This window comes from Chelonoidis abingdonii, chromosome 2 (genome assembly GCF_003597395.2).
Source record: "Chelonoidis abingdonii isolate Lonesome George chromosome 2, CheloAbing_2.0, whole genome shotgun sequence".
Taxonomy (NCBI): Eukaryota; Metazoa; Chordata; order Testudines; family Testudinidae; genus Chelonoidis; species Chelonoidis abingdonii.
The window spans coordinates 156,344,018-156,371,281 of NC_133770.1; the positions used below are offsets into that span (position 1 = coordinate 156,344,018).

General features: G+C 42.6%; 1 protein-coding gene across 2 annotated transcripts in view; it reads right to left on the reverse strand.

The window, feature by feature from the left end:
* The window catches only part of ANTXR1 (ANTXR cell adhesion molecule 1), a 207,221-nt gene that overhangs the window by 172,947 nt on the left and 7,010 nt on the right, over positions 1-27,264 (reverse strand). For both annotated transcript variants that reach the window (XM_032786627.2, XM_032786634.2), the window contains exons 2-8: positions 17,789-17,860; positions 16,724-16,795; positions 10,463-10,544; positions 8,739-8,772; positions 6,601-6,680; positions 5,302-5,370; positions 3,049-3,129 (exon numbers count right to left, since the gene is read on the reverse strand). In XM_032786627.2, the coding sequence (XP_032642518.1) occupies positions 3,049-3,129; positions 5,302-5,370; positions 6,601-6,680; positions 8,739-8,772; positions 10,463-10,544; positions 16,724-16,795; positions 17,789-17,860 (490 nt within the window). The remainder of the gene's footprint in view (positions 1-3,048; positions 3,130-5,301; positions 5,371-6,600; positions 6,681-8,738; positions 8,773-10,462; positions 10,545-16,723; positions 16,796-17,788; positions 17,861-27,264) is intronic.

The following is a 27,264-nucleotide window of genomic DNA, read 5'->3' on the forward strand; positions in this document are numbered from 1 at the left end:
ATATCGCACGTGACTCGACTCCTGCGCTCTCACTGGAGTCAGGTGCTCTAACTGAAGTCAGGTGCTCTAACTGAAGTCAGGTGCTCTAAGTGGAGTCACAGCTGTTCTAGCTAATCTAAAGCAAACCTTCCTCCCTTGGCAGGGAATAAGGCCCCCTGCTAACACTCTTATGCTGCCCTCTGGCCATGCTGTATCACAAGTAGGAATCACCAGAAAGCATAATCACCTGTCAGGGAATTTCCCATGGTTTTTCAGACAGACCATCATTGTCTGTTCACAATCCCACCAGAAACTTACTGCAGCAGTTATGCTTTCTGGTGTAGCTGGTAAATGGAGCAGCACTTAACTGAATTAGCTCTGAATTAGGTGCCCAAGACTGAAATCTTATGTTTTATCATATACAGCCACAGAGAGAATGTCAGAGAGCCACCTCTGGATTTCATTAAAGATAGCTGCAAAGAGAATGCCAGGCTGAGAACCAAGATTTTAAAAAGACAGACAACACCTGATCATCAAAGAGAAAATTTGGGGAAAGCAGCTCCACATTTGCAAAATGTCAGGAAAATGAGTAATATGGGATCATATTCCTTCAGCAAGAGAAAGAACTGGGGGAAACAGAGCTTGTCTTGGAAAGAATCATTTTTGCTTGATATCATGTGGTCAGGATAGCATGTAACTATTGTAAAAAAACATAAATCCTAGATCCCTTGTATGAAGCTGACTTTTCTTGCTCTGGGTTTTATCAACAACAACAAAAAAACATATCAAATGGCCAGTACATAGACACACATTTAAAAGGATTCCCCATCCTGCACCATAGTCCTGGGCAACTCAATCCAGTTAGAATAGCTATGGAAGTGTTGCAAGTGAGCAAAGGAAACTAAAAAAATCCCCAAATAGGTCCTTTCCTAGAAAACATTTGGAATATTTTACACTTTTTTTTCTTTTTAATTAATGGTCCAGACAGTCCCTTGTGTGCTGCTTTCCCTGCTCTGCCCAGGGAGGCTTTGGAAATGCATTGAGTCAGACAGGATTACTCAGAATTAAATGAAATTTAATGTGGATAAATGTAGAGTAACGCACATTGGAAAAATAACCCGAACTATACATACCATATGATGGGGGTTAATTTAGCTACAACTAATCAGGAAAGAGATCTTGGAGTCATCGTGGATAGTTCTCTGAAGACGTCCATGCAGTGTGCAGCAGCAGTCAAAAAAGCAAATGAAGTTAGGAATCATTCAAAAAGGGATAAAGAATAAGACGGAGAATGTCTTATCGCCCTTATATAAATCCATAGTACGCCCACATCTTGGGTACTGTGTACATATGTGGTCTCCTCATCTCAAAAAATACTGACATTAGAAAAGGTTCAGAGAAGGACAACTAAAATGATTAGAAGCTTGGAGAGGGTCCCATATGAGGAGGGATTAAAGAGGCGAGGACTTTTCAGCTTGGAAAAGAGGAGACTAAAGGGGGATATGATAGAGGTATATAAAATCATGAGTGGTGTGGAGAAAGTGAATAAGGAAAAGTTATTTTACTTGTTCCCATAATATAAGAACTGGGGCCACCAAATGAAATTAATGGGCAGCAGGTTTAAAACACATAAAAGGAAGTTCTTTCAACAGCACCAGTCAACCTGTGCAACTCCTTGCCTGAAGAGGTTGTGTAGGCTAGGACTATACATGGTTTAAAGAGAACTAGATAAATTCATGGAAGTTAAGTCCATTAATGGCTATAGCCAGGATGGGTAAGGAATGGTGTCCCTAGCCTCTGTTTGTCAGAGGGTAGAGATAGATGGCAGGAGAGAGATACTTATGTATTAGGAGTCAGAGATGGAAGGGCCCTACAGGTCCCAATCCGTATTCCCATTGAAATTAATGAGAATATTTGCATGAAGGAATCAAGCATAGCAGGGATGTGTACATTAGTTCTGGGACCTGTATGCTAGTCCAGGGTTTGCATTACCATTTTCTACAGCTCTCTTTGGATTCTGATACTGCTCCCAGGGAAGCACATGGCAAAACTCCTATTGATCAGAATGGCGGTTGTTGACTCTAGAGTGTCACCACCTCCAAGAGGAGGTTAGTTTGGTTTTTGGCTTAGTGCTGGTGGCCTGTGATATACAGAAGGTCAGACTAGAAGATCTAGTGGTCCCATCTGGCCTTAAACTCTATAATTCTATGAATTCCCTGACTGCTTCCTATTGCTGAAGCCAACACATGGGAAACCCAGGCAACTGAACAACTCTAGAGGAGAAATGTAGCCAAGCAGAGAAATGGCCTGTTTCCAAGGAGGCTCGACCCAAGAACCTCTGAGTGAGAATGGCTGCCTTTTTAGGACCTCAGGCAAGCTAGGACAATCCATCTCCTATTTCACCATCATCTTCATGCTCTGCTTTCTTTAGTGAAGAGGAGAAATACCACAGAAAACCAAAACTCAGAGCAGTGGAGTATATCTGCCAACAAAGGAAAGACACAAAAAGCAGCAGGAAGAAAAGCAGAATGGGGCCCCTCTTTGTTTCAGGAAGCCGTGTGTTTCAATGGTTAGGCCAGGGGACTGGGATCCTGGATTCTAATTACAGCTCTGCCACTGACCCACTGTGTGACCTCTCACTGGCTCAGTTTCCCCCCATGTGTTAAATGGGAATACCAGCATTTGCTGTACTTACAACTTCTCGCAGGAATGAGTAATTCTTGTAATGGATGGGAGACTAGAGGTGGGCAAAATGTTTTGAAGTTTGAAATTTCAGTTAATTTGTTTCTGAGGATTCAGAGGGAAGGAAAAATAAGGAAAAATGTTCATGATTCCTTCCCCCACATACACACACACCTTTTTTTTTTAAATCATATCAGATGAGAAAGTACCAGATACTTCCAACGTGGTAATATTAGACTCAGATTTGTCCTCCAGCTAAAGCAGAGACAGCTTAAAAAAGCAATACAATAGCGACGACCTGTCACTTAGAGTATGATAGACAGGTTCCCCCAGCCACCGCATACATGCATACATGTCCACACACATACAGCCAAAATTAATACTCACAGAATCTATGATCCCCTGCAGGGCTTCAAAGCCGTCATTCACTGGGAAGACGTGATCCTTGCTGTCAGCGATTCGAGCCAGCTGACAGAACAGCAAAAAAGAGAAAAGCCAACAATGGTACAAATTAGCCAGCCATCAGCAAATTAAAAGGAGTTCTTCAAATGCATCCACTTGCAAATAAAAATCAATACTCAATGGAGTGTGAATTGCTAGTACGCTGTAACTCTTTAGAAATTAGCTAACAGTAATTTTAAGAGACCTGTGCTGGGAGTCAGAGAAGATTTCCTGAAATTGGCAGGTGAGAAGCAGAGGCCACATGCCCAAGGGTGAATGATCACAGAGTCAGCAGCAACAGGAAAGTGGGTAGGTAGCAGGAGGCGGTGGGTCTGTGTGAGGAGCGTGGGAAACAAAGCACAGGCAGCAGATGAGCATTTTGTGGTCCCCTTTGGCTGGAGAGAGACAGACCAGGAATGCCACACTGGAGGAGGTGAAAGACAAGTTTATTCGCCTTTGGTGTGCTAGGGGTTAAGGAGAATGGTGAGCCTGGCTCAGGAATAAGGAGCTCTCCATGAAGCAGCTGGAGCAGAATCATGTTTTATTGCTGCGACGGTGACATTTGTTTTAACAATTCTCTCAAATAGCAGGAGTAACATCGCCCAACTGCCTGGGGCTCAGCCTCCCCGTAGCATTGCAAATTGGAGGCAGAGAACTAGCCACACCCTTATCTCTAAGCCCTGCAAGCCTTACCCCCCATCATCCCTGTCAATCAGTTCTATGTATAATAAGAATTAAAATAAACATTTATAGACAACTCTTAAAACAAACATGCACACCCTCCAGGTTTGTGTCCATGGGGAACATCCCAGGCTATTGGCTCCCCTCTACTATGAAGCAAGGTAGTTAAGTTGCTTAGGGATCATAAACCAAGATATAGCAGTTACAGTCAATGGGTAGATTTATAGCTTCCTGAATTCATTCTCTATGGTCTTTCTGCAGGAAGCTTCTGGGGTTTCGAATAACAGTGGGGCTTTATCATTGAACTCGAGTTAACCTCTCCAGTGCCTTGATTTCAGGCTGTGCCCATCTCAATGGTTGGTGCTCTCTCCTCCCTTTGCATAAGGCTTGGAGATTTTTGCACCCATGGTAAATGCACCAGTGCAAACCTTTAAATATAGATGAGCTTCACCAGTGTAAAAAAGCGTCATGTACCACTTCAGGTCTACCCTGGTTACAAACCAGGGAAAGCTGCGAGCTGTCTGCACTAGGGGTGTGCTGTGGGGCAGTTACCATGGCACAACTGCACTGCAGACAAGATCGTAGAGAGGGAATCTAATTTCTCACCACCTCCACAAATACTCTTATTTTCTTGCTTCATCTTACATTAGAGATGGGATCTGAACCACAACCCTGCACCCAAACACAACCATAACCACATTTTGAAGTTCAGATCCCAATCTTCATTGCAGACCAGGCCCATCTCTGGATCTTGCTGGCTGTTTTTAGAGCTGTGCAGTACTCCGTGATTTTGGTTCACAGGAGTTAGTAGAAAGCTTTTCTTTGTGTTTCCTTTGGGCCGGGGTGACATGGGGTTTATGCTGCCTTGAGGGGAACCTCATTTGAGGTTCAAATGAAATGCCTAAGTCTCAGACTTGAAACCAGTAATAACCAGCGAGTTTTTCCTTGCCTACATCAAAACAGTGAAACCCCCACTTGTCCCACATGAACTCATTCCTGGCCTCACGTTCATTGGAAACCATCAGGCTCCTCACTGTACCTTCCAACAAGCTTAGCCTGGGTCTGTAGCTAAATCCACGATGAGATGAGTTTGATAAGCTTCTCTTTCTTCATTAACGAGACTCATTTTTATTATTCAGGGGAGAAAGAGCACTGGGTATTTTGGGCTGGGGACTATGGCAAGTCCTAAAGGAAGCAGAACTCTAGAAAGATTTATAATAATTAGGGGGAGTCAAGGTTATCAGAGTTTAACAGATGCTAATAATTCAATTAAGATCCCAGAAGGGATATGGTATGGGCCAGATCCTCAGCTGGTGTAAATATGAATAGTTCCATTGACTTCTATGAGTTACATCAGTTTATGCGAGCTGAAGTTCTGGCTCTTGTATGGACATGAACAGCACCTGAAATTGCCCAGCTAGGCTCAAAGTCTTCTCATAGCTGCTGTATGTCAACTGACAGCATACGGTCCACCTTTGCCAGAATTCCAAACAAAAATGGAAAGAATAACTCATTTACCTGTGTTTCATTGAAATCTTTCACCCCAACACAGTACACGGTGGCTCCCAGGTCACGAGATCGATTAGCCTGGAACCAGAATGCAAATCTTTTAAATAAACAGGTACATGCTACAGATGCAGATTTCTGCACATTTGCAATTGTATTGTTAATATTTCCGTCCCGCTGTCATTCTGTAGTGGAACTCTCCTCAAAATCAAGGACTAGGGGCATGATAACGGATAGAATTAAAAGTCTTAGGGCCAAATTCTTCTCTCAGATCTGGATAGCAGATCTTGACTCTAACATTCTGCTCTCCTGGAGATGCAGAGGTTTGTCTATTCCTATAGTAGCTACTTGCATGGCAAACAAAAACATGTATCCATTCTTTTACCCAACAAATCCAATTTCTAGCTATTCCAACTTAACAACATTTGCCCATTGAAACTGTGCAGTATAAAACAAATGAAACAGATTCAGCCCTCAAAGTTTATATAATTTCTAAGGACAGTGGAAGCCCTGAAAAAAATGGTATGTCTTGCTCCCGGGAACTATGATAACCACGGTATCTCCTCATTCTTAGTGTAGGAGGCATTTTAGTACAATAGCTATTGCAGAGCTATAGCAATTAGTTATTTACAGTATCACTAAAAGGGGAGGTGGAGAATTTGCACAAAAAATCTTCTCTTTTCAATTTTCTTTTTAAACCATTTATTTATAAGTATTTTGGTATCAAAGTCCATTAGGAAAACACTTCTCTTGCAAGGTCTTGTTACTGAATTGGTGACTTTCAGGGCCAGATTTTCAAGTATGGAGCATCAAGAATTGGGGTTAAATTTTCCAAAAGAGCCCAGCAGCTCCCACTGTGACACTTACAGACATATTTTCAGAAGCAATCAGCACTCAAAGTGCTTTTTTAAAACTTGAGCAGAAATCTTGTGGTCTGAAAGCCTTGCAGAAATCTTGCTTCTGTTAGTTAGTATTTATCCCTACAAACACATGCATATCTTGTTTTGGCAGAAATGACAGAAACTCTGGTAGTGCTGTCCCAGGAGCATGGACCATAAGGGTATGTCTACACTGCAATCACAAGGTACAGGTAGATATATCCAGGCTAGCTTTAATCTAGCTAGTTCAGATACCATTAGCAGTTAAGCTATAGCATCACAGACTTCAACGCAAGCTGTACAAGCCCACTGAGAACCCTGGGTAATTACTCGTATGGCTAGCCCATACGGCTACAGCTTCTCCTCTCTAGTACAAACACTAGTTAGATTAAAACCCTGTGATTGCATTATAGCCAGGCTCTGAATCTCTTACCTCTCGCTCAGCATAAAAGAAGAGGTCTTCGTGGAGTTCGCCATCCGTCAGTGCAATGATGACACTAGCAGTTCTGTAGCCTACATAAATTAAACAAAGAATCTTTCACAAAAAGAGCCCAAAGGACTAAATTGGTGCACCAAAGACCTAGCCAGTGAGCCGGTAATGGACTGGTTAGGTCAGAAGTGATATATTCCAAACTTTATATCCTTCACCTCTCTTTAACAGTCTACATTAACAAGGCCCCAAGTTTCAATGGAAATTTTTGACCACTTTTAATAAAGCTCCTGTCTACTGCGCCAGCCCTCCAGGATTGGCCTGGAGTCTCCCAGAATTGGCATCGATCTCCTGGTGACTATTGAAAACAGTCCGGAAGATTTTCTTAATGTAAGAAAATTACATTATATCATTTTGGGGGGAAAAAAATCTCCCAGAATAGCTTCAGTTAGAGTTGGCAACCCTCCTACTGTATCTGTCAGACTTCTGTGCATTTATATTGTGATCCTCCAAAAGATGTCTGAATCACTCTAAACTGAGAGCCTAGTAAACAAATATTTTAATATTTCAAACAGATTAGACTGATTGCACAGCAGCCATTTACAAATTTCTTGAAAACATTTCCAGTTATTTCCTGCCTTTATGCATGCTATCTATCCATTCTCTAAACCCACAGAGATTTTCAGTTTACTGTTAGGTCTTCTAAGGCTGAATTGGAATTTAATGAGACTTTGGTAGGAAAATTATTAAAAAGCTTAATTCCTCTTCATCCTTTCAACCACATATACTGACAACGGGGTTGTAACAAGAAGACTGTAATCTTCTTTTATAATATTGATTGTGGCCCAGGCTTGTATGGGCTTCTTTCTGTGTAAATTTACAGCAGCACTGAATGGAATTAATTTGGGTTTCTGGCAACAGACACTTGGTAAAAATCCAAAACAACTATGCAGTCATGCATTACACGTGAACATTGATACTTCACTTTAATAAATGCTAAAAATAATTTGAAGGTTGTTTCTGAGAAAGTGAAAATCTGGCTAATTAATTTTAAATGTCCTAAGTCATCAGGAGGATTTTCATGCAGTGATGAACAGATGGGCTTTTGTCTGTGCTGATGAAGAAGGAAAAAAACAACTTTTGCTGGAACGATCTGGTTTGCGTCCATTTGCTTTTGCAGACAGGCACAAACTTTCCTTCTGTTTCTGTGACCAGACTATCACACAGCCTGTGACGGGGTTCCTGACCTTGGGGAGTTATAAATATGGAAGGAGGAGCCTGCACTTATGGGACACAGAATGTTCTTGTAGAAATGAATGAGGGTGTTATATGGTAAGACTGTGAATTTCAAAAGCACCTACAGGAAATCAAATATTCAACTCCTGCTGAAAGTCAATGGGATTTGGGCACCTATCTCGCTTAGTCTCCTTTGAAAATCCCAGCCTAGACTAATAAAAAGATTCTCTCACACAATCATGCAACAATAAAAGAGCAATGACTTGATGAAAAACAATGGGAAGCTCAATGAATACAAAGAAAATAGAATGCCAGGCCTCGTGAAAATACAAAATGCTTCCTACAAAATGTTTCCTACAAACATCCTGCGTATAAGCTGCATCAGGTATATTACCTGCTGATAAATCCTTCCCAGGCCAATATTTGCAGAATTGTGTGTCTGATTCTCCACTGGTTTGCACACTGCGTCATTATTTGTACCTCTGCACAGTGAGTGTGTGTGTGAGAGAGAAAAGCATTACCAAACCGGAATGGTCTAGTTTCATATATATATATATATATGGGGAAGGGGGAGTTAATGGGGCTGAGCTTCCCAGGCAGAGTCTGAGACTCGCACGGTGAAGTTTTGTTGTTATGCACTGCCATACGGAACCAGACACTGAATCAGGCACTTTAGCACTGAGAGATCACTAAACATCACAACACTAATCTGCCTCTTTACGCAACTGGCCCTCAGTCCTCAATATGAAATGTATTCAAAATCCTTTATTGCTCTTCAAGGGAAACTGCACTGAATAACATTGAATTCCTGCAAAAAGCAACAGTCCTGTAGTAAGTTTACGCTCCAGGACTGAAGTGAACCACATAGACAAAAAGGGAGGGGAGCAGGGAAAACACACTCTTACCTTGCACATTTTCATAGTAAATCTGTTCACTTGCCTGAAATTAAAGCCAAACAGTAGCATTAGCAATAACTGAATAATACTTAGTAATTGCTCCTAACTGACCTGCTAACAACTTGGAAGTGGCAGCAAAGATACCAAATTTGGAGACTGCATTTTATCACAGGCGACATTCATTCTGAAATTAATGTCTCCTTTACATTCTGTAACCCCATGCAAAAAACTTATGCTGCACAATTTTGTTTTCAATTTTACATTTCCTTCTGCTTAGGCTCAGTTCCAAGAGCCAGGGGTTCACACTGCATGTATCCTGACACTGTTCTGTACCCATGTTCCCTTTGCCAATCTGTGAGATGGACATTATAGCATACCTCATCATTCACTTAGTGTGTCATGGTCAAATTTATCCCAGGAGCATCACCATTGACTGTAATGAATTTGGGAGCCCTAGCCTAATGCCTGGGATAATTTTAGTGTGCTCTTAATATTATTATGTCTATTGCTGTAGCACATAAAAGCCACAGTCATGGACCCCAGCCCCATTGTGCTTGGTACTGTACACATGAGGAACAAAAAGACGGTTCCTGCCTCCAAAGAGCTCACAGTCTAGGATAAGACAAGAGGTGGAGGGAAACACACAGACAGACAGGGAGTACAAGGATACCCTATGCACCCTACACTCTAATTCAGCTCATCCAAATGGGGTGAGCTAGCAGGAGCTGTGTTAAACTTATCTCAAGTGGAAATTCCTCTGTCTGCATCTTATGCTTTACACATGAACAAGCAGATTTTGCAAGACAGTGGTCAAACACTTCTGTGTGTACCGGAGATTGGAATTAAGAGATGGGTTTGCATCTGGGCTTTGAACTCCTCTTTGAAGCTGGGATTCTGGTTGCTGAATTTGGATCTGGCTTTTGATTTTGAACACCCTTGCAAGGTATGGGGGTGTTTGGGTCTGGGAGTTTTGTTCTGGCTAGAACCAAATCTTGGCTAGCTCTCCAAGCAGCCTGGAATGCACTGTAATTTTCCCATGTGCTGGATTACAGGAATGCAATTCATCTTCATCGAGGGGCATAATCGCTTCCAAAAGCCTCTAAAATGTTTAGTGAAGGTGGGAGACAGGGATAAAGAAATCCTGTGTGGTTTGCATGCAAATGTTTGAGTTAATAAAGTCTGCAGCAGGGCAAGGCAAGAGGGAGAGGAGACTTTAAGGTGGGGTGGCTTAACCACCCCATGGAACAGGCTCTGAGGCCAGTCCTCAAACCTAGCAGACTACCTGCAGGATCCAGTCAAGGCCAAGGTCATCCACAGAAAGGCCTTTGCTGGCTTCAGGGTCTCCTGCAGCTTGCCCTGCTGTTAGCAGCATAGCTCCAAATGGAGTTGCATGAACAGGGTGCAGCTGTCCTGTGCCCTCGATCGCTCTCCCTGAAGAGGGAACGCCCAACACTGAAGGCAGGGACACAGGAAGATACTATAGCCTGAGGAGATAATATTCCAGCCTAAAGTCTGTAGGGTGAATGATGTACAGGGTGAATGATGCCCCTCCTCACATAGCCCAGTTTCTCAATCTTTCTGCCTTCAGGATCCCATCCATTAAGACATGGATAATACCACTTACCTCCCTAGGGGTGTGCTATGGCTTCATGGATTAATTTGTGTTTGCAAAGCACTCTGAGCCCCCCCTGCCGAAAGACATTGTAGAAGCACTTTAAGATTCGTTTATTCACCCTTTCAAATCCTTCATGCATGTAAGTGTCGCCTCCCGGCAGAACTTTCTGCAGCTCTTCTAGGCCTTGACGTATCTGATCCCTGAAATATTAAGACAGACGCTCCCTTAGTTCTCATAGACTTTAAGGTCAGAAGGGACCATTATGATCTTCTAGTCTGACTTCCTGCACAATGCAGGCCACAGAATCTCACCCACCCACTCCTGTAACAAACCCCTGACCTATTGAAGTCCTCAACTTGTAGTTTAAAGACTTCAAATTCTGTTAGCAACTGTCAGGTTGGTCAGGATCTGATGTGCGGGCAGATGGTGGAAGGCAATGGGTATACTGCTACAGCCTTTGTCAGCAAACTTGTGTCACTCATTGGTGTGAATATTCCATCCCCCTGAGGGACATAAATTACACTGACGTAAGTGCCGGTGTGCACAGTGCTATGTTGGTGGGAGAGCTTCTCCTGCTGACACAGCTTATGCTGCTTGTGGGGGTGGGGTTTTTTTAATGCCAATGGGAGAGCTCTCATGAAGTGCGTTGTGCGTGTATCATAGAATAACAGGTTTGGGAGGGACCTCAGGAGGTATCTAGTCCAACCCCCTGCTCAAAGCAGGGCCAATCCCCAGGCAGATTTTTGCCCCAGATCCCTAAATGGTCCCTTCAAGGATTGAACTCACAACCCTGGGTTTAGAAGGCCAATGCTCAAACCACTGAGCTTTCCCTCCCCACCCCTAATTTTTTTTTTTTTTAATCAGGCGGCTTTACTGGCACACACCAGCCTTATAACTAGCAGGGTACACTCTTAGTCCAAAAATAGCCACTAAAAATCTAAAAAAAAAAAAATGTTGACATAACCCAGTCAGCTCAGGTTCTGCAGTAGATTGCAGCACCCACCCCTGAAGTCAACAGAGCTTCCGGAGCATGCATCCACTTCCAACAAGGCACTTAAGGCCTGAATGCTCAAAAGAACCGAAGGGAGCTGAATTTGAGCATCTAAATCCCTGCCTTAAAGGCAGGTATTTGAGAAAGAAAATTTCTACGTTCGGGAATGCTCCTAGTTCCTTCCTCTTGGTCATCTATCTGTGCTACTGTAAATAACGAAGAAATGTTTTATTCCATTGACTACATAATGGCAGGTCAGGCAGTGAAGTACAAACTTTGGCCACAGTCTTGGTAATCTAAGAATTTTATTTTTAAGTGGTAACAGGGGAACACTTGACTGCCTCTCTCTCTAGGGGTGTGAAAACTAGACCAGAGTAGATTTTCATTGCTAGTCTCGCAGCCTGGAGAGAGCATCACGACAGAAACATCTCCTGTGATATTCTGGCATATGTATTTCTCCACACTCATACTCCCTGTACAACCCCAGTATATCTTGTGGCGAGACAAGTGGTGCTGCTGACTTACATTTGGCTGTATATGATAATCTGGCAGGCTCCAGTATATTTGGATACGATGCCTTCCACTCCCAGCCAAACCCAACTTCAAGATTAATGAGCTAATGGAAAAGGCTTTAAGATTCAGGGTGTCCCATTTAATCTTTTGGAAACCCAGGCATAGTGACTGATCAATCAGAAGCTAAGCAGCGTGGGGGGGACAGACATGTTTCACTGAGTTGCAGACACCAACATGTAAGAGCTGAGTACAATTTAGATGTTTTTATAAAGCCCAGATGAAGTCTTTGTGGTATGCAGGGTATCTCTGAATGAACTAATGCTATCTTCATGGGAACTAGATTAAATCAATTTGTATGCAAGACAAGACTAACTCTGCAAGCCTGAATGCCAGAGATTTTAAGCCACATGGCTCTAAATTTCTATTGCTGTATGGGTCCAGGATTCTTTCAGGAACGCAAGAACCAAAAAGGATTTGGGGATAAAATTTCCATGCTTCCATCTATCTGTACCATTTGAGTCTTCAAATTTGGGCAGCAATTCTCTGAGAAATGAGCTCACTTCTGAAAATTATGGGGTTACTTCTCCCCAGCTGGAAATACAGGCTTTTTCATGAGTTTTAGGATATAGTGAATCACCCAAATAGGATATAGTAAGGCTCTGAATTTCAAAAAAAAACAGACTCTCAGGATACTTTGACCCTTCTACTGGTAGATCTTAAAGGAACAAAATATAGAAAAATGAAAAACAAGAATTGAAAAAGTGATCTGTCCTAAATACACTAAAAAATTCCTATGATGCAAAGAATGCCCATGCTGGGTCTGATCAAAGGTTCATCGAGCCGAGTATCCTGTCTTCTGACAGTGGCCAATGTCAGGTGCTTCAGAGGGAATTAACAGAACAGGTAATCACCAAGTGATCCATCCTCTGTCAACCATTCCCAGCTTCTGGCAATTCAGTTTGGCTTTTGATAAATTGGGCCAAATTCATCTCCATTTATTTCGAAGGAGTTAATTCAAGGATGAGCTTGTCTTAACGTTGATGGGCACTTTCAAAATAGGATAGGATGAGATGGAAATTCCAGGACATCAGATCTTATTTTATCTGAACTGGATTCCCCATCCTTTAACTAACAAACAAAAATTTTCCCAAAGGATGGTAGTGTGGCACTAGCTAAAATCCAAAAATCCCAAAGGAAAATTTTCAGAACGATTCAACTTCTTACAAGCACTAGGTATTCATATGTTTTCATTTAAAAAGGTTCCTTTTTTCAGTGATAACATACTCTGGTTAATAAACCCCAGATAATCAAAGCTTTGATTTGTAATATACATGGCACTGCCTGGCCCCAATTCTGCAATTGGATCTACACGGCTAATCTATGCAGAACACCAGCAGGGTGGTGAGGGGAATCTGCCCTTGTGGAACGGATTGCAGGACTGGGGGCTGAATGAGTCATTGTCACCTGTAACACTAAAGGCAAAGTTGGATGGGGGATGGAGTGGGGGGAGATTTTCTCAATACAAATTAATAACAAAGCCCAGGGTTACTATGCTGACCAAAACATTTTCTGCATTAATATCGATCAGCAACTTTTCAGTTTGGAATTATGATTTTTAAATTCACATGCTAAGGTTCCTCCCACCTGGCATGTTCTCTGGGTTCATGCTCCTTGTTAACAGCTTAGTCCTATAAGAGGCTGAGAGCATCGGTCACCTCCATATGCCCTTGGACACTGGTGAGGCTGAGTATGTGCTTTAGAGACGTCCTGAATCAGAGCATCAGCACTTCTGCTGGGGATCTCACATACACTGGCAGCATTCCTTTTCTAAACGGGCTCATCCAAACTACCACCCGAAGATGCTTTTTTACAAATCCAAGTAAAAGAAAAGGCCATTGCTAATTACAGCCTTTGCACACAGCTATACATCGGGAAGGCTGATGATACATGCCAATAGACCCACATTTTACCTGTCAGTCCTCCAATTGAAACAGAAGACTTACACCCACCAGCATGCTGGATTTTAGCTAGTGCCACACTACCGTCCTGCCTGAAATCAACATGATTTCTAGGTCTGTTGGGTAAGTTTATACATTCCCATATGGAAACAAAAGTTTCACGTACATAAGTGGCAGGTCTTCTTATGTGTGTGACACAGAACCTTGCAAAAGTCTCCTTGCCCATTCAATAGTGGAATGCGTTTTCATCTGATAATCAAGCTAAATAAAATTAATTTTCTCATTGTCCTCCATTGTTATGGTAAATGGCGGAGGAGTAGATTTCATGCCCCGACTGGCCAGTTTTAATAGCATTTTTTAGACTGGTATGCATGTAGACTATACTATAGGAAAGTGGCCAGTTTCCTGTTAGTTCATAAACAGGAGCTATGCTAGTATGCAATCTTAGAGAAGTCCAATATCTAAAACATATGCTATTCATACAGCATTCGCATGTGTTACACATTTTTTCTTCCACGTGGCAATGAAGTTAACAGAGGAAACTGTAGTGATTAAAGGGGCCTGATCCAACTTACACTGGAAATCAATGAAAAGACTCCCATTGCTTTTCTAAGAGGGAACAATGAGAATACTTTCCAAAAGTGTTATGCTTATAAACTGGCCCGGTCAAAAAACACCCAACCCACCTAGATCTTCTGCTTGCCTGTCTTATGGCTCCTTAGTCCTTTCAAAGGCTTCTCATTAATCTTAATATTCATCACAAATGCCTCTAAGTAATTATACAGATCAGTCAATTCCAACCCCTCACCCATGTCAAGGCACTTTCCATAATAGTACAGGGACCCCAAATAAAGTTTCTGAAAAAAGGTGAACTGGAGATCAGAAAAATGATGTTTGGAAAAGCGGTGGGCTTTTCTGCACTGGTAGTGAGAGCAACCCCGCTCCTCCCCTTCCAGCATGGAGAAAAGGGAAGGAACTCTAAGGACAGGCCTATGATGGGGGAACAACATCTCTCTCTGATTTCTCCCTTTCTTCCCCTTTCAATAACCTCAAAGTCAAGCAACCAGCATGTGCATTTCAGATAGATCAGAACTGGCACATATTCAGCTGTCCAAATCTGGCGCACAGGTGCTTCCTCTGCTATTAGGCAGTTATGAAACCTGCTGTCAGGGTGCTTTGGTTTATGGCAGGGGGAAATAGGTTATTTTGGGGGAGGTTTCTTTTTTTGAATGGTGAAGGAACCATCTACAAATGTTTCTCAGGAGATTGACCTTAGTTCCCACACTTTGCACAGAGACACTCTTGTTCTGTCCATTTGCTCTCTCGCCCCTAGGGCAGAGGTGAGTAAACTCCATGAATGGTCCTGAAAGGTGAGAATAAGATCCTGAAGCAGAGGGTTAATTCTCTGAAGGTGAGATTTTCAAAGCTGCCTGAAGGGATCTGGATTAACTACAATGGAAACTGGGTATCCAGATCCCTTAGATAGCTTTGAAAAATCTCAGCCCAAGTCTTTAGAGTTTACCCTTCCACAGGCTAGATCCCCCTCCCACCCTGCATTCCTAGTTCTACTCAGAATCCTCTAGAGAAAGCAAGACCCCAATAGAATTCCTGTTGGTGTTCTTGCATTTACTCACACAAAGAAGATACTTTTCAAAACAATTGCTCCAAACTTGATCTTTCTGATGTTCAAATTCCACTGGCCGCAGATTGGTATACTGGCTCACTTTATTAATATAGAGCTATTAAAAATCAGGTACAAGTGAGACAAGTTTACACAATGCTTTACAAAACTGGAGTGAGACCTCTTTTCTGGTCTGAAGAATCTGCACGTTCAGATAGATGGGGAAAGTGGGGACAAGACAAGATGTAACAGACTTGTGAAGCATCCCCTCGCTAGTAACTGAATATTCTCTAGAAGAGAATAGCCTACTACTGCTGCCAGCTAATGGAGTTGCTCCTTTTTGCTCAAGGGGCAGGGGTCTGTGCTTTGATGCTCAGTGTCCCAGGTGCTGAGAACCCATGGTAGGGATCATTACAAAGGCATGGGAGAATAGTTCAGGTAAAGGAAGGCGTAGGAGGATAGTCAATGAGGCAACCCAAGTACTGAATTATCCTAGAAGTAGTAGATTTAAGGAGGGGGTTACTTCACCTAGGTTGCCAAGTAGAGGGGAAACAGTTTCAAGAGCCAGTGGTAACATAACTGATGGTATAAAGCTGGGAGTAGGAGCAAGAGAGGAACAACATGGTAGGAATTGGGAACAAGATGGGGTATAGAGGGAAATTAAAGTAGAAGGGTAGATGATGAGGACACAATACAAGACTCTGAAGAAGAGGATAAAAGAGCATGAATTTGATGCAAGAAGAGAAAGGAAAGGATTCACTGGGACTCAATGGTGGGGGAAGGAGGGGGAAATTACTATCTTCCCCTCCCTCCCCAGTCACCCATCTTCATGGCTCATTCAGCCCTTTGCCTCTGTACTGAAACACTAAACAAAAGCCAGGTTTTGTGATACAAAGGCGAACCTCTGGACAGAAAATGAATAGGGGGACGGGGAGGATGGCAGAAATTTCCACAGAAAATTTCAAATATTTGTCAAAACAAACAACTTCTTTGGGTTTCAGCTGAAAATTTGGAGTTTTTCAATTTTCTTTTCTGATGAAAAGAATCAAAAATTTTCAAGGAAAGCAGACACTCTCTCGAGTGAAAAAACAATTTTCCACCAAACAACGATGTTGATTAAATTTTCAACTGGCTCTTCCTTTAAGAGCCTAACATGCATATCAGATGTTAAGTACAGCCAAGTGATTTAAAGTTATCGAGTCATTTGATATGAAACCAGAAATTACTAGCCAGAAAAAGGGAGAAAGTGCAAAAGGAAGGACATTGCTTTGTGCTATAGCCCCAAATTCTTCTTACCTGTCTTCAGTTAACCTCATTAGAGTTGAGCCTCTAGTTGAGAAAACAATGAATGACATCCTCAGCTGGGGGCTGGAGACAGAGAATAGACAGAAATGAGAGTGAATGATTTGCAATCCATTTCTCCATTCATTCACCTAGTCAGTATTTCTCCTCTCTCTTGCTTTACCCTTCTGGCTCCTCGCAATGACTCTTCCTTATACCACTGCTCCCCTCCAACCCTTTCTCTATCATGTCTTCTTGTAAGATCTTTAGGGCAGGGACTCTCTCTCACTAGATGTATGTACAGCACCTAGCAAAATGGGGATGCGATCTTGATTGGATCCTGTGACTGCTACCATAATAATAATGTAATCATAAGAAGATGGAGGCCTAAACAGAGCCAGCTGGAATCAGCAGATGGGAGCCTTATGAAGTCTTATTCCTCCTTGCAAAACCATGGAAATTCCTAAGCAGTTCCCTCTAGAAGTGAATGCTATTTCTGTTTGCATAATTTCCACAAGGAGGTTATGCCACAGAAGCAAGTTTGTACATTTCAGTGTCCCCTTACCACTATGTGGGGGTGCAAGGAGACTAGCCTGTGTCTTTTCACTTCTCACATTGGACTCACGACCCACAGGCTCACTCCACAGCTACTGGAACATTCAAGGGGTTTGGAAAGACATTGCTCCTGATTGCTTCCTGCAGAGGCAAACTCCACTTCCCTTCTTCCACCGCATGGCAGCTGAGAGCCTTAGAAGTATCTTTACCCTCCCCATGGTACTTCCACAGGATGGTATAATCTGACCCATAGAAATTAGAGATAGAACTGATTTATTTGCTTATCTTCAGGGGCTCAGTGCATTTGCGACAATTGCTGCTCACCTCTGGAGTACTACCATTGAAATCAGTGGGTCATCTTGCATAAAAAAAATGAACAGGACTCAATCCCTTAAAAAGATCTAGGGTCTGACTGTTGGGCTGGTATGAATCAGCATACTTCCTTATGCACCACATGGGATCTGACCCTGAGTTCGCAGCTCACATCACCCAGTTGGGCTTATCTGCAACACCATCATTTCTTACCTTATGAACTTGTGGGCAAGATGTTCTACGAAAAAATAGATTTCATTCCAGTGGTGCAGGACGCTTCCTGATCTGAGAAAACAATCATTGCAGGAAATATTAGTTTAATTTCATACAGAAAGGCCACTGCTTTATTATTTTCCAGCCTAATGTATTGTTATACATCTGTTCATCTCATCATTTCTTTTACAACTAAAACTAGACCTAAACTTCTGCAACTAAAACTCCTTTCTGTGTTTCCTTAAAGTGGAGTTAGGGAGTGGGCAGTGGAAATCGCATCATATCTCAGACACAACTTTGAAACGCGAAGCATATAATTTATACTTAAGTTGAGCATTAGAGGCTGCTTTTTGACAAGAATATATGGCAGCTCCGTTAGACCTTTAACTTGGCAGTAAGCAAATAACCCAGGGTTAGCGCTGATCTATGTCACTGTCAAGTATTTTGGGTGGATTCCATTGTCTTACTCACCATGTCATTGTGCCTAGCTATCGGCTTGAGTGCATTTAGGGAACATAATGCATTTGGAAGGAAGGAAAGATTCCTAAATCTAAACCATGTTTCCATTGTGCTGATGACAATGAGAGGTAAAATATCTTAGACCTATAATTCAGCCATAACCGGTGTATTCTCTAGCACTGCAGTGAAAAAGACTGTGATACGCTGCTGGAATACTCAGCGCTGTGGGCCACAGAGTTACCTATTCATCTCAGCAAGAGTGAGTTTTGCTGAAGATTAGACTGTCTGTCAGCTCCCTGCCACAGCAGTCTGTCTTCTTCACCAGAAGACTCCTCAAGGCTCTCCTGGCCTAAACCTTACCAAGCAGGTGGCAATCAGTGAATGCCAGCACCCGAGCTCCTCAGAGATTTTTTTTTTTTTGCAGTGTTCAGGTACATTGACAGAAGATAAGTGCTCTGTTAAAGAGCCTGTACATCACAGCTTATTAATTTAACAGGGTAAATATACCCTTCCCTTCAAGCACAGCAAGGAATTAGTTTATAGTAAAAGTAAATCAAGTTTATTAACAAAAGAGCATGGATTAAGTGATACCAAGTAAAAGAGATAAAGGTAGAGACGGCTGCAAACAAATAAAAATGAAAACATGCATCCAAAAGTCTAAAACTCAAGCTAGCAAGATACAGTCTTTGTTCAAGATGGTTTCTTTCTCAAACAGTCTCCTTTCCAGCTTTTTTACTGGCCTGGACCCACCACAGAGATCAATTCACTTGGTTTCTTTGTCTCCTAAGGTGAAGGATAAACACAGAGTCTCTCTTTGCTCCTTATAGTCCCAAAGAGATTGCCTTTTTCTTACTAGTCAAGAAGGCCTCCTGGGGATTCAGTCTTTTGTCTCTCTCTGGGGTACAGGAGCCATGTTAATTCTCTGTCTCTTGAGTTCAGGAGCAGGATAACCCCCAGTGGTTTAGCTCGATAGCTTTGGTTACAGCTAACTTGTAAACTTAGGTAAAGCTACATTCATTTATCAAGGACAGACCTGTTTATCACCTTTACCTACACTAGACTGTCTTGTCTTAAATATGTCCTACTAACGTCATACAGAGGGAATTCACAACTTCACATATAATATTAATATATGCATTTTACAGTGATATTAATAACCAGTATGCTATTAGCTTTCATATGATACCTCACAGGGCCTATTTCATCAAGATATTATTGCAGTAGTGGCTACGGTGTGAATATAGGGGTGCCTAGGGTCACACCAATTGGCCTTAATCCTGCTCCCAGTGAGTTCAAAGGGAGATTTGTCGTTGATTTTTTACTGAATTGGGACTGAGCCAGGATTTTTCCTTTTTACATTGATAAACAGCAAAACAGTGAGGTTAACTAGACAATCTACGCAGCAAGTCTGCTTATCATGCATAGATTTGTGCAATCCTTACTAACACTGGTGAACACTGACACAAGTACTCTCATTGAGTTTACATTGTTTCAGTCCGCTTGCTTGGGTTTTTCTTTATTCTGCCATTACAGAATCTTACAACTGAAAGAGCAACAATATTCCTCTTAAAGGCTGAGCTGAATATCATCCAAGAGACTAGAAATGTGGAGGTTTGGGGCTGGGCGAGGATAAGCTTTTGAAAAAAATGGTAAAAGTATCTAACATTTCTCTGTTATGTCTCCTCTCTGGGAAACCAGACTGAGAGCCATAAACGAAATCATCACAACATGCAGAAGCTGGTGCATACAAGTCCGGTCTGGCTGTTAATGACGTGACATCACTTCCCTGACTAAGTGCAATGCAAAGCCAAGCCACAGTGTATGGATTATTCATAGGTTTGTTTCATTTTTGTTCACAACAACTCAGTAAAAACCTGATTTACTTTCTTATTCTGAGACCCCGAACCGTAGTTCTGCTACATGGCTTTGTGTGCTCTTCACTTTAGTCAATGACACTGCAGTGCTTTCAGGCTTGCATGTAAATTTATAGTTTCAGATGAAACTTGATAATGCGTCCTCTTTCTGCTCTCAATTAAATCAGTGGGAGTTTTCCCATTGACTTCCATGATATCAGAATTTGGACCCTAATAACAATACCTAGTTCCAAGACAGTACTTTTCATCGGTAAATCTCAAAACACTTTACAAAAAGGGGGGGTTATTTACAGATGGGGAAACTGAGGCACAGAGCGGCAAAGTGACTTGACCAAGGTCATACAACAGGCCAGTGGCAGAGCCAGGAATTGAATCCATTTCTCCCAAGGCCCAGTTCAGTGCTCTTTCCACTAGGAAACACTCCCTCTCTCTAACAGAATCATCACCTACTGACCATTGTTGCATTGTATCCCTATGTTCCTATTAAAAGCCTCTGGTTTTCATAATTTTTTTTCTTAAACACAGTGAGGCAGCTGCAAATGAGAAACAGCCACAGAGGCCATATGGTATGTAGGTCGTTATATAAAACAGTGCCATTTTCCATAGCTGAGAGAAATCTTGGGGTTGGTTTTTCTTTTCTTTTCTTTTCTATTTTAAATTTTTTTAAAACACAGCATTAGCCAGAACTGAGTTTAAAACCCAGTTGCTTGAGTCAGTTGTATGCCAGTTGCCAGCAAACTACATTCTCTGTTTAAATGTTTGCCTTTGTGATTGTTGTTCCACTGGACTTGGTTTTAAGTGGTTTTGGAAAAGGCAGTTTTCTCAGTTACGCGCTGCTTTTTAATTCTCCACATAAGCTGCAGTTTCAATTTCACCCTCCCCCCATCCCTTTGGAACAAGAATCCAAACATCTAAAATTACAGCTCTTCTTTTTCCATGAAACCTTCCCACACATGTATTCACACAGAGGGGAGGAGCAGCACAAGGTCCAAGACCGGCAGAGATTTCACATGGGGGTTTAGCAGAGCTTCTTATCCTTCTCTTTATGATGATATTTATAAAAACAACTCACTAGCCCCCTGCAAAAAGGGCCAGATTCTCATCTCAGGTAGGGAGGTGTTAATCCAGAGTCAATCCATTGTCTTCAGCAGAGTTACACCACTATGAGGTCAGAACTGATTCCCCAAAATTAAATCTTTTACATATAACTGACTGTATGCCATTGCCTCCAGTACAGGGCTTCTCAATGTGGGAGGGGTTGCCCCCTGCCCTACAGGGGTAACAAACACATATTAGGGAGTCTAGTTACTGCTGAAAGGGAGAGGGGTCCCTTCTAGATGGGGACGGGGTGCTCCATGTATGTGTGTGGTATCACTATATGGAAATATTGAGAATGCTCATTTTACTCCATGACAAGCACACAGTTCGTTACACCATGCTAGCAAAATCCAATCAAGAACTACTATAATGTGCATGCACTGAAGAGCTTGTTGATGCTGAATTCATAGTCCCAGACACTAGTACCAAATACTGTAGTTTCACCTTCCCATATATTATCCAGTAACATGGCTTCTGGGACTGTGGGTTGCCCACATGACCCAGTGGAACTGTTTGCTATTGGTATGCTCTCTTCAGCTGGGCAAATTGGCATCACAACTATGTCTACAGATGCAACAGCAGCAGCCTCACCAGTGACGAGATTTTCAGTTCTCCTCCCTGTACATATTGTAATGTTGATTAGTTGTCATTTCTGAGCTGTGGTTAGAGCGGGGACTCAGAGGCCCGTCTCCCAAGTTCTAGTCCAGGTGCTCACAATTGAGGCCAGATTGTCAAGGGAGCTCAGTTCCCATCCAAGAAACTAAAGAAAGGTCCGATCTTCCAAAAGCATCCCTTATTGTGGCACTTGCTGCCAGACTGACAACAGAGCTCAGCACCCAAATGTTCATGCCAAGGGCTGAGCACTTTTGAAAATCTGGCTACTTATTTTGATGCTTAAATGGCACCTGAGCTCATATGAAAATCTAACCCCTTAAGTTCTCCATGCCTCCGTTTAAAATGCAGATGGTGATGATCACACGGGCAGTGCAAACCTTAATTCATTAATACACATAATGCACAGCGGTATCTGCAGATGAAAGGCACTGTGCATAGGCCAAGGATTATTTTGTAATGACAATGAAGCCTCTTTGACAATCCACTTCTCAAGTTATGTCTATACTGTAATTAAAACCCTACAGCTGGCCCATGCCAGCTGACTCAGGTTCGCAGAGCTTGGGCTAGGGGCTGTTTAATTGCAGTGTAGACATTCTGGCTCAGGCCGGATTCCGGGCTATAAGACCCTGTGAGGTCGGAGGGTCCCAGAGCTCAGGCTGAAGCAGATAAACATCCCCATGCCCCAGCCAGCTGGTACAGATCAGCCGTGGGTGTCTAACTGCAAAGTAGACATACTCTCTGTTATTCAGCCACCCCTGCTTTCTGCTCTTCCTCTTCTCAGAGCATCTTTAACCTGACATTTAGCCACAGCAAGTCCAATCCTAACAGCTGCATCAGACATGGTTTTATTGGGAGCTGTTTACTTGGCACTGTTTGTCGCTTGCTCTTTATCCTCAAAAAAACCCCAAAAGGCAGCAAAGTCTGGAATTCAAAGACTCTCCTTTAGACAAAAGGTCAAATCCTTCAATCCCTGCTTGTGACCTCATCTTGCTCACGCTAAAGGCGATACGAGTTTTGCCACTGACTTCAACGGAAGGAGTACCAAGCCCCCTTATTATTATTCATACTCTGCAGGGGTGGGGCAAATCTTATTGAGATCAATGGAAGCTTTGCCTGAATAAATACCCTTATGTCTCTGAAAGGACCCCTCGAATCTAATAAAAGAACACATGAATATCCAGAGCAGTGAGTGGTTTTGGTTTTTGCATCACAAACACACGTCAAACCAGGACGGGATTCACAAGATCTGAGTCCCATTTAGCTGATCCCCCCAGACTTCCAGGAAGTTCAGATATTTGGTTCCAGTTTAGCTCATATCAAATAGAGACTAGCGTGGTTTTGCTCTTGCAAGCTCAAAACCTGGTGCAGTTTGGATCCATGTCTTAATTCGTAACCCTTCTGCCCCTCTCAGTTGGCAGCAACAAGGGCCGGGTTCAGTATCCAGGGGTTCCGTTTCAATAACACAATGCATTACCAGCTCGAGCCCCCATCCAGTGACCTGGGACACTTACATACCACCCCCCCGGGCGCCTCTAGGAGGCAATACTTCTCCTCTCGCAAGCACGGAGTCTGAGTGTAGCAAAATCCTTTTAATAAAGGAGGGAAACAATGTGGCATCACTTGGAGACATACAACGGCTTATTAACACAAACCATTAAGAAAAAACCTCACCTCCAAGTACGTGGCAATGTCCTTTCCCTCTAGGTCTTAAGTTCCAATCACCACCAAGTCCCAACAACCGCAAGTCTTCTGGTCAGTGCCACCCCCAGTTCAAAAGTTTATCTCAATTTACACCCCACAGCCTGGGTGGAATGGCGGAGGCCCACACAGGTGTGGCCAACACAGAGTGGTAAGGGGACCTTACGTGGCAAGCCACTGCTCCACTCTCGTGGCGGATTATTGCAGGCTTCACCAAACCGCTTCCCACTTACAGCTGTTGCTGCTCCTCCAGCCAACCCGTGAGCCACTCCAGCCGTCCCCGCAAACCGCTCCATTCCGCTCACTGTTCCATAGGCTGCTCCAACATGCTGCAAACTGCTCCACTCTGCCAGCGGCTTAGCAATAGGTCTTCAGGCTCCCCCACTAGTTAGAACAGCACTCAGTGCTCTCAGCTCAGTAATTCCAGCTCTTTAGTGATTTCAACTCTTAGCGATTCCAGCTCATAGTAGGGGAGCCCTGGTGCTGGTGCACCGTTGGCCCAACACAAATTCAGCTCAGTAGCCTTTAGATGGACTCCTAATGGAATCAAAATTAGCTCTACTCTTTAACAGTGGAGAGAGGACGATGTGCAATTGGTGTTCCAGGCCCTCAAAAGGGACCCATACCATCAGGTACACACACCAGTCCCCAACCTCTCTCAATTCACTGGGTTTTGGAATCCATGTCCCTTGTCTAGCAAGTGTCACTTAATTTATATTGAGACATCTCTGTCATAAAGCAGTCTTGTAGTTCCTCATTCACATAATCAGGTGGCAACACTTTATTTATCCTGCCCCAATAACAAAGAAATTGGGGATCCCAGAGCTGTCAAAATAACCATCCCAGGCTGCCTTGGGCTATGCTGGGTCTGCCCATGCAAATATCTGACGTCCTGACATTCTTTCCATACTTCCCATAATTCACCACCAGATGTCAGGGTAGGGCTCATCCTGACTCTACTTACAATTTAACCAGGGATCAGTCATTAACAAAATAACAAACCCCAAACCCAACAACTGTTATAATCAACCATAATAGCACAAAATGCTATAGCTTATGGTCATGTTACTAGCAGTTTTTTGCACCATTGCTGCAAAATGATATAATTATTTTTTAAGTACCAATCGATAAGTTGTCTGAATGAGATAAGCATTTCTATAAAGCCTAACTGTTTAAAACAAAACATCTGAATTTGTTATGTTTGTAACTGTAGATCTAGCAAGAGGAACAAAATGATCAACCAGCCAAGATGATGCAACCTTACACCTTGTTCAGTGTGTGTTCACAGCAGCTAAGAAATATCATAATGAGGTTGCCAGGAACTCTCTTTACTGCAGAAAAAAATGCATACTTGGAGTAGACTTAAACCATTAAGTAGGTAAATTCCACTATCAACGACATTAGCATTTGGTAAATCCACATGAGGTTAGAAGACTTACATTGGTATAAATGAGAACCAGATCTGGCTCGGAGTTTCTACCATTGCACAGTAATGCTTTGATCCAGGAAAGCAATTAAGCATATTCTTTAGTCTCATTGACTTTAATATTTAAAAGTATGCTCAAAGTTAAACATGTGCTAGAGTGTTTTCCTGAATTGGGGCCAAATTATTATTCATGCGTTTTACGTCAATGTCACCCCGCCACCCACAGTGTCCATTTCCAATCACACTTGTTTACACTTCCAATGACACTTGTTTATACTTATACTGGTTTCCTCTCCTCCAGTGATGCCAGTGGAGTTACACCAGTGTACGCGAAGACAGAATCAGGGCCATGGACTTCATGCAATCAGTGATCACAATGGCCCCTTCTGGCCTTGGAATCTATGAATCTAAGCTCATATCTACTTGTACGTACATGCCAACAGCGGACAAAACAAAAAAGAAAGGTGTTTGGTTTAGAGATTGATGGTGGTCAGATTCTTCTTTCAGTTATGCCAGTGCAAGAATGGAGTCACTCCGCTTCATTCCATGGCTGTCAATGAGAGCTGAATTTGGCCCAGGAAATTCTGTTGCAGCATCTTACTGCGCTCTTTAGAAATCAGTACGGTTTTATTGGAAGAGCCAGCCACTTCATTCCATCTTCCCAAATATTCCAAGAGACATTTGGAAAAAGCCAATAGGTTTGGACATACCCCATCACTATTAGCAAAGTGATTTAACTCTATTGTTTGAGCTGCACTTAACACGAGGCCACTCACTAATAAAGACCAGCCATTAAACATTGTAGTGTGATGTGTGATCCGTGTTTCAGGGCTTGCTCAGGTGCAACCAGAGTAGAGTTTTGTCCTTACGACCAAATGCAGCCCAAGTCTAAGAGGACAAGAATTTCACTGAAGTCATTTAGCCTGTGATTATGTCACAGCTGCCATCATGTTTGACACCAGGAATTGAACTGCAGATCTCCAGAGCTAAATGCAAATGTTTTTACAGTTTGAGCCAAAGAACCAGGCTCATTAGTTGTGAATCTGTTACAGTCCCTCATCCTTTGTAGATCAGGCAACAGACACTACCAATCCATGGCACACCCACACCTTGAATACTGCCACCAGGTCTGGCTGCCCCCTCTCCAAAAAAGATATATTAAAATGGGAAAACATATAGATAAGGGCAACAAAAATGATTAAGGGCATGGAACAGCTTCCATATGAGATGAGATTAAAAAGTCTGGGACTTCTCAGCTTGGAAAAAGAGAAAATTAAGGGGGGATGTGTTAGAGATGTATAAAATCATGAATGGTTTGGAGAAAGTGAATAAAGAAGTGTTATTTACTCTTCATATAACACAAGAACCAGTGGCCACCCAGTGAAATTAATAGGCAGCAGGTTTAAAACAAACAAATGGAAGTAATTCTTCACACAATGCAGTTGACCTGTGGAACTAGTTGCCAGGGAATGTTGTGAAGGTCAAAACTATAATGAAGGTCAAAAAAGAACTAAGTTCATGTAGGATAGGCCCATCAACAGCTATTAACCAAAATAGTCAGGGATGCAACCCCATATTCTGGGTGTCCCTAGCCTCTGTTTGCCAGAAGCTGTGGTTGGATAACAGAGGATGGATCACTTGATAATTACCTGTTCTGTTCATTCCCTCCGAAGCATCTGGCATTGGCCACTGTTGGAAGACAGGATACCAGGCTAGGTGGACCATTGGTCAGTATGGCAATTCTTATGTTACATTTATTCACAGAACAGGTACAAAGACAACTGAACTACAAGCTTCTCCACAGTCCTGACTACACACCTTACACCTCATGTTAAAGAAACACATACAATGGGGAGCAAGCAGGAAGCTCAGCCTATATGCCTTGGTCAGCCTAGTGAGACAACCAACAGCTGTGCCAACTGTGTGTGGTAGGCACCAGACCATTACAAACTGGATTGAAACCTTTCACAATGGTCACTAGTCATCAGATAGTAAAAAGCTTTTGTCTCAAGTGATCTGGGACAAATTTGAACTGGTTCCTTACAGGTAAAAGTGTTTTCATTCCACAGAGCCTGTATCTCTGGTGACTAAAACAGCTAGACTAGTACTCTGTTCCAGAAAGTTCTGTGGCTGGATTTTGCTAGAGCTTTTGTTTCTCCAATAGGAAGAATCACCTCCCTCCCCACAGGACAGTCTTGTCTCCATGTGATGTCAAATGCTTCTTATTTTTTCTTATTTTTTGTCTGCTTCCCATCACTCGGTGAGCTCAATTTCCACTTATTTATACTGGTGCAAATGAGGAGTTA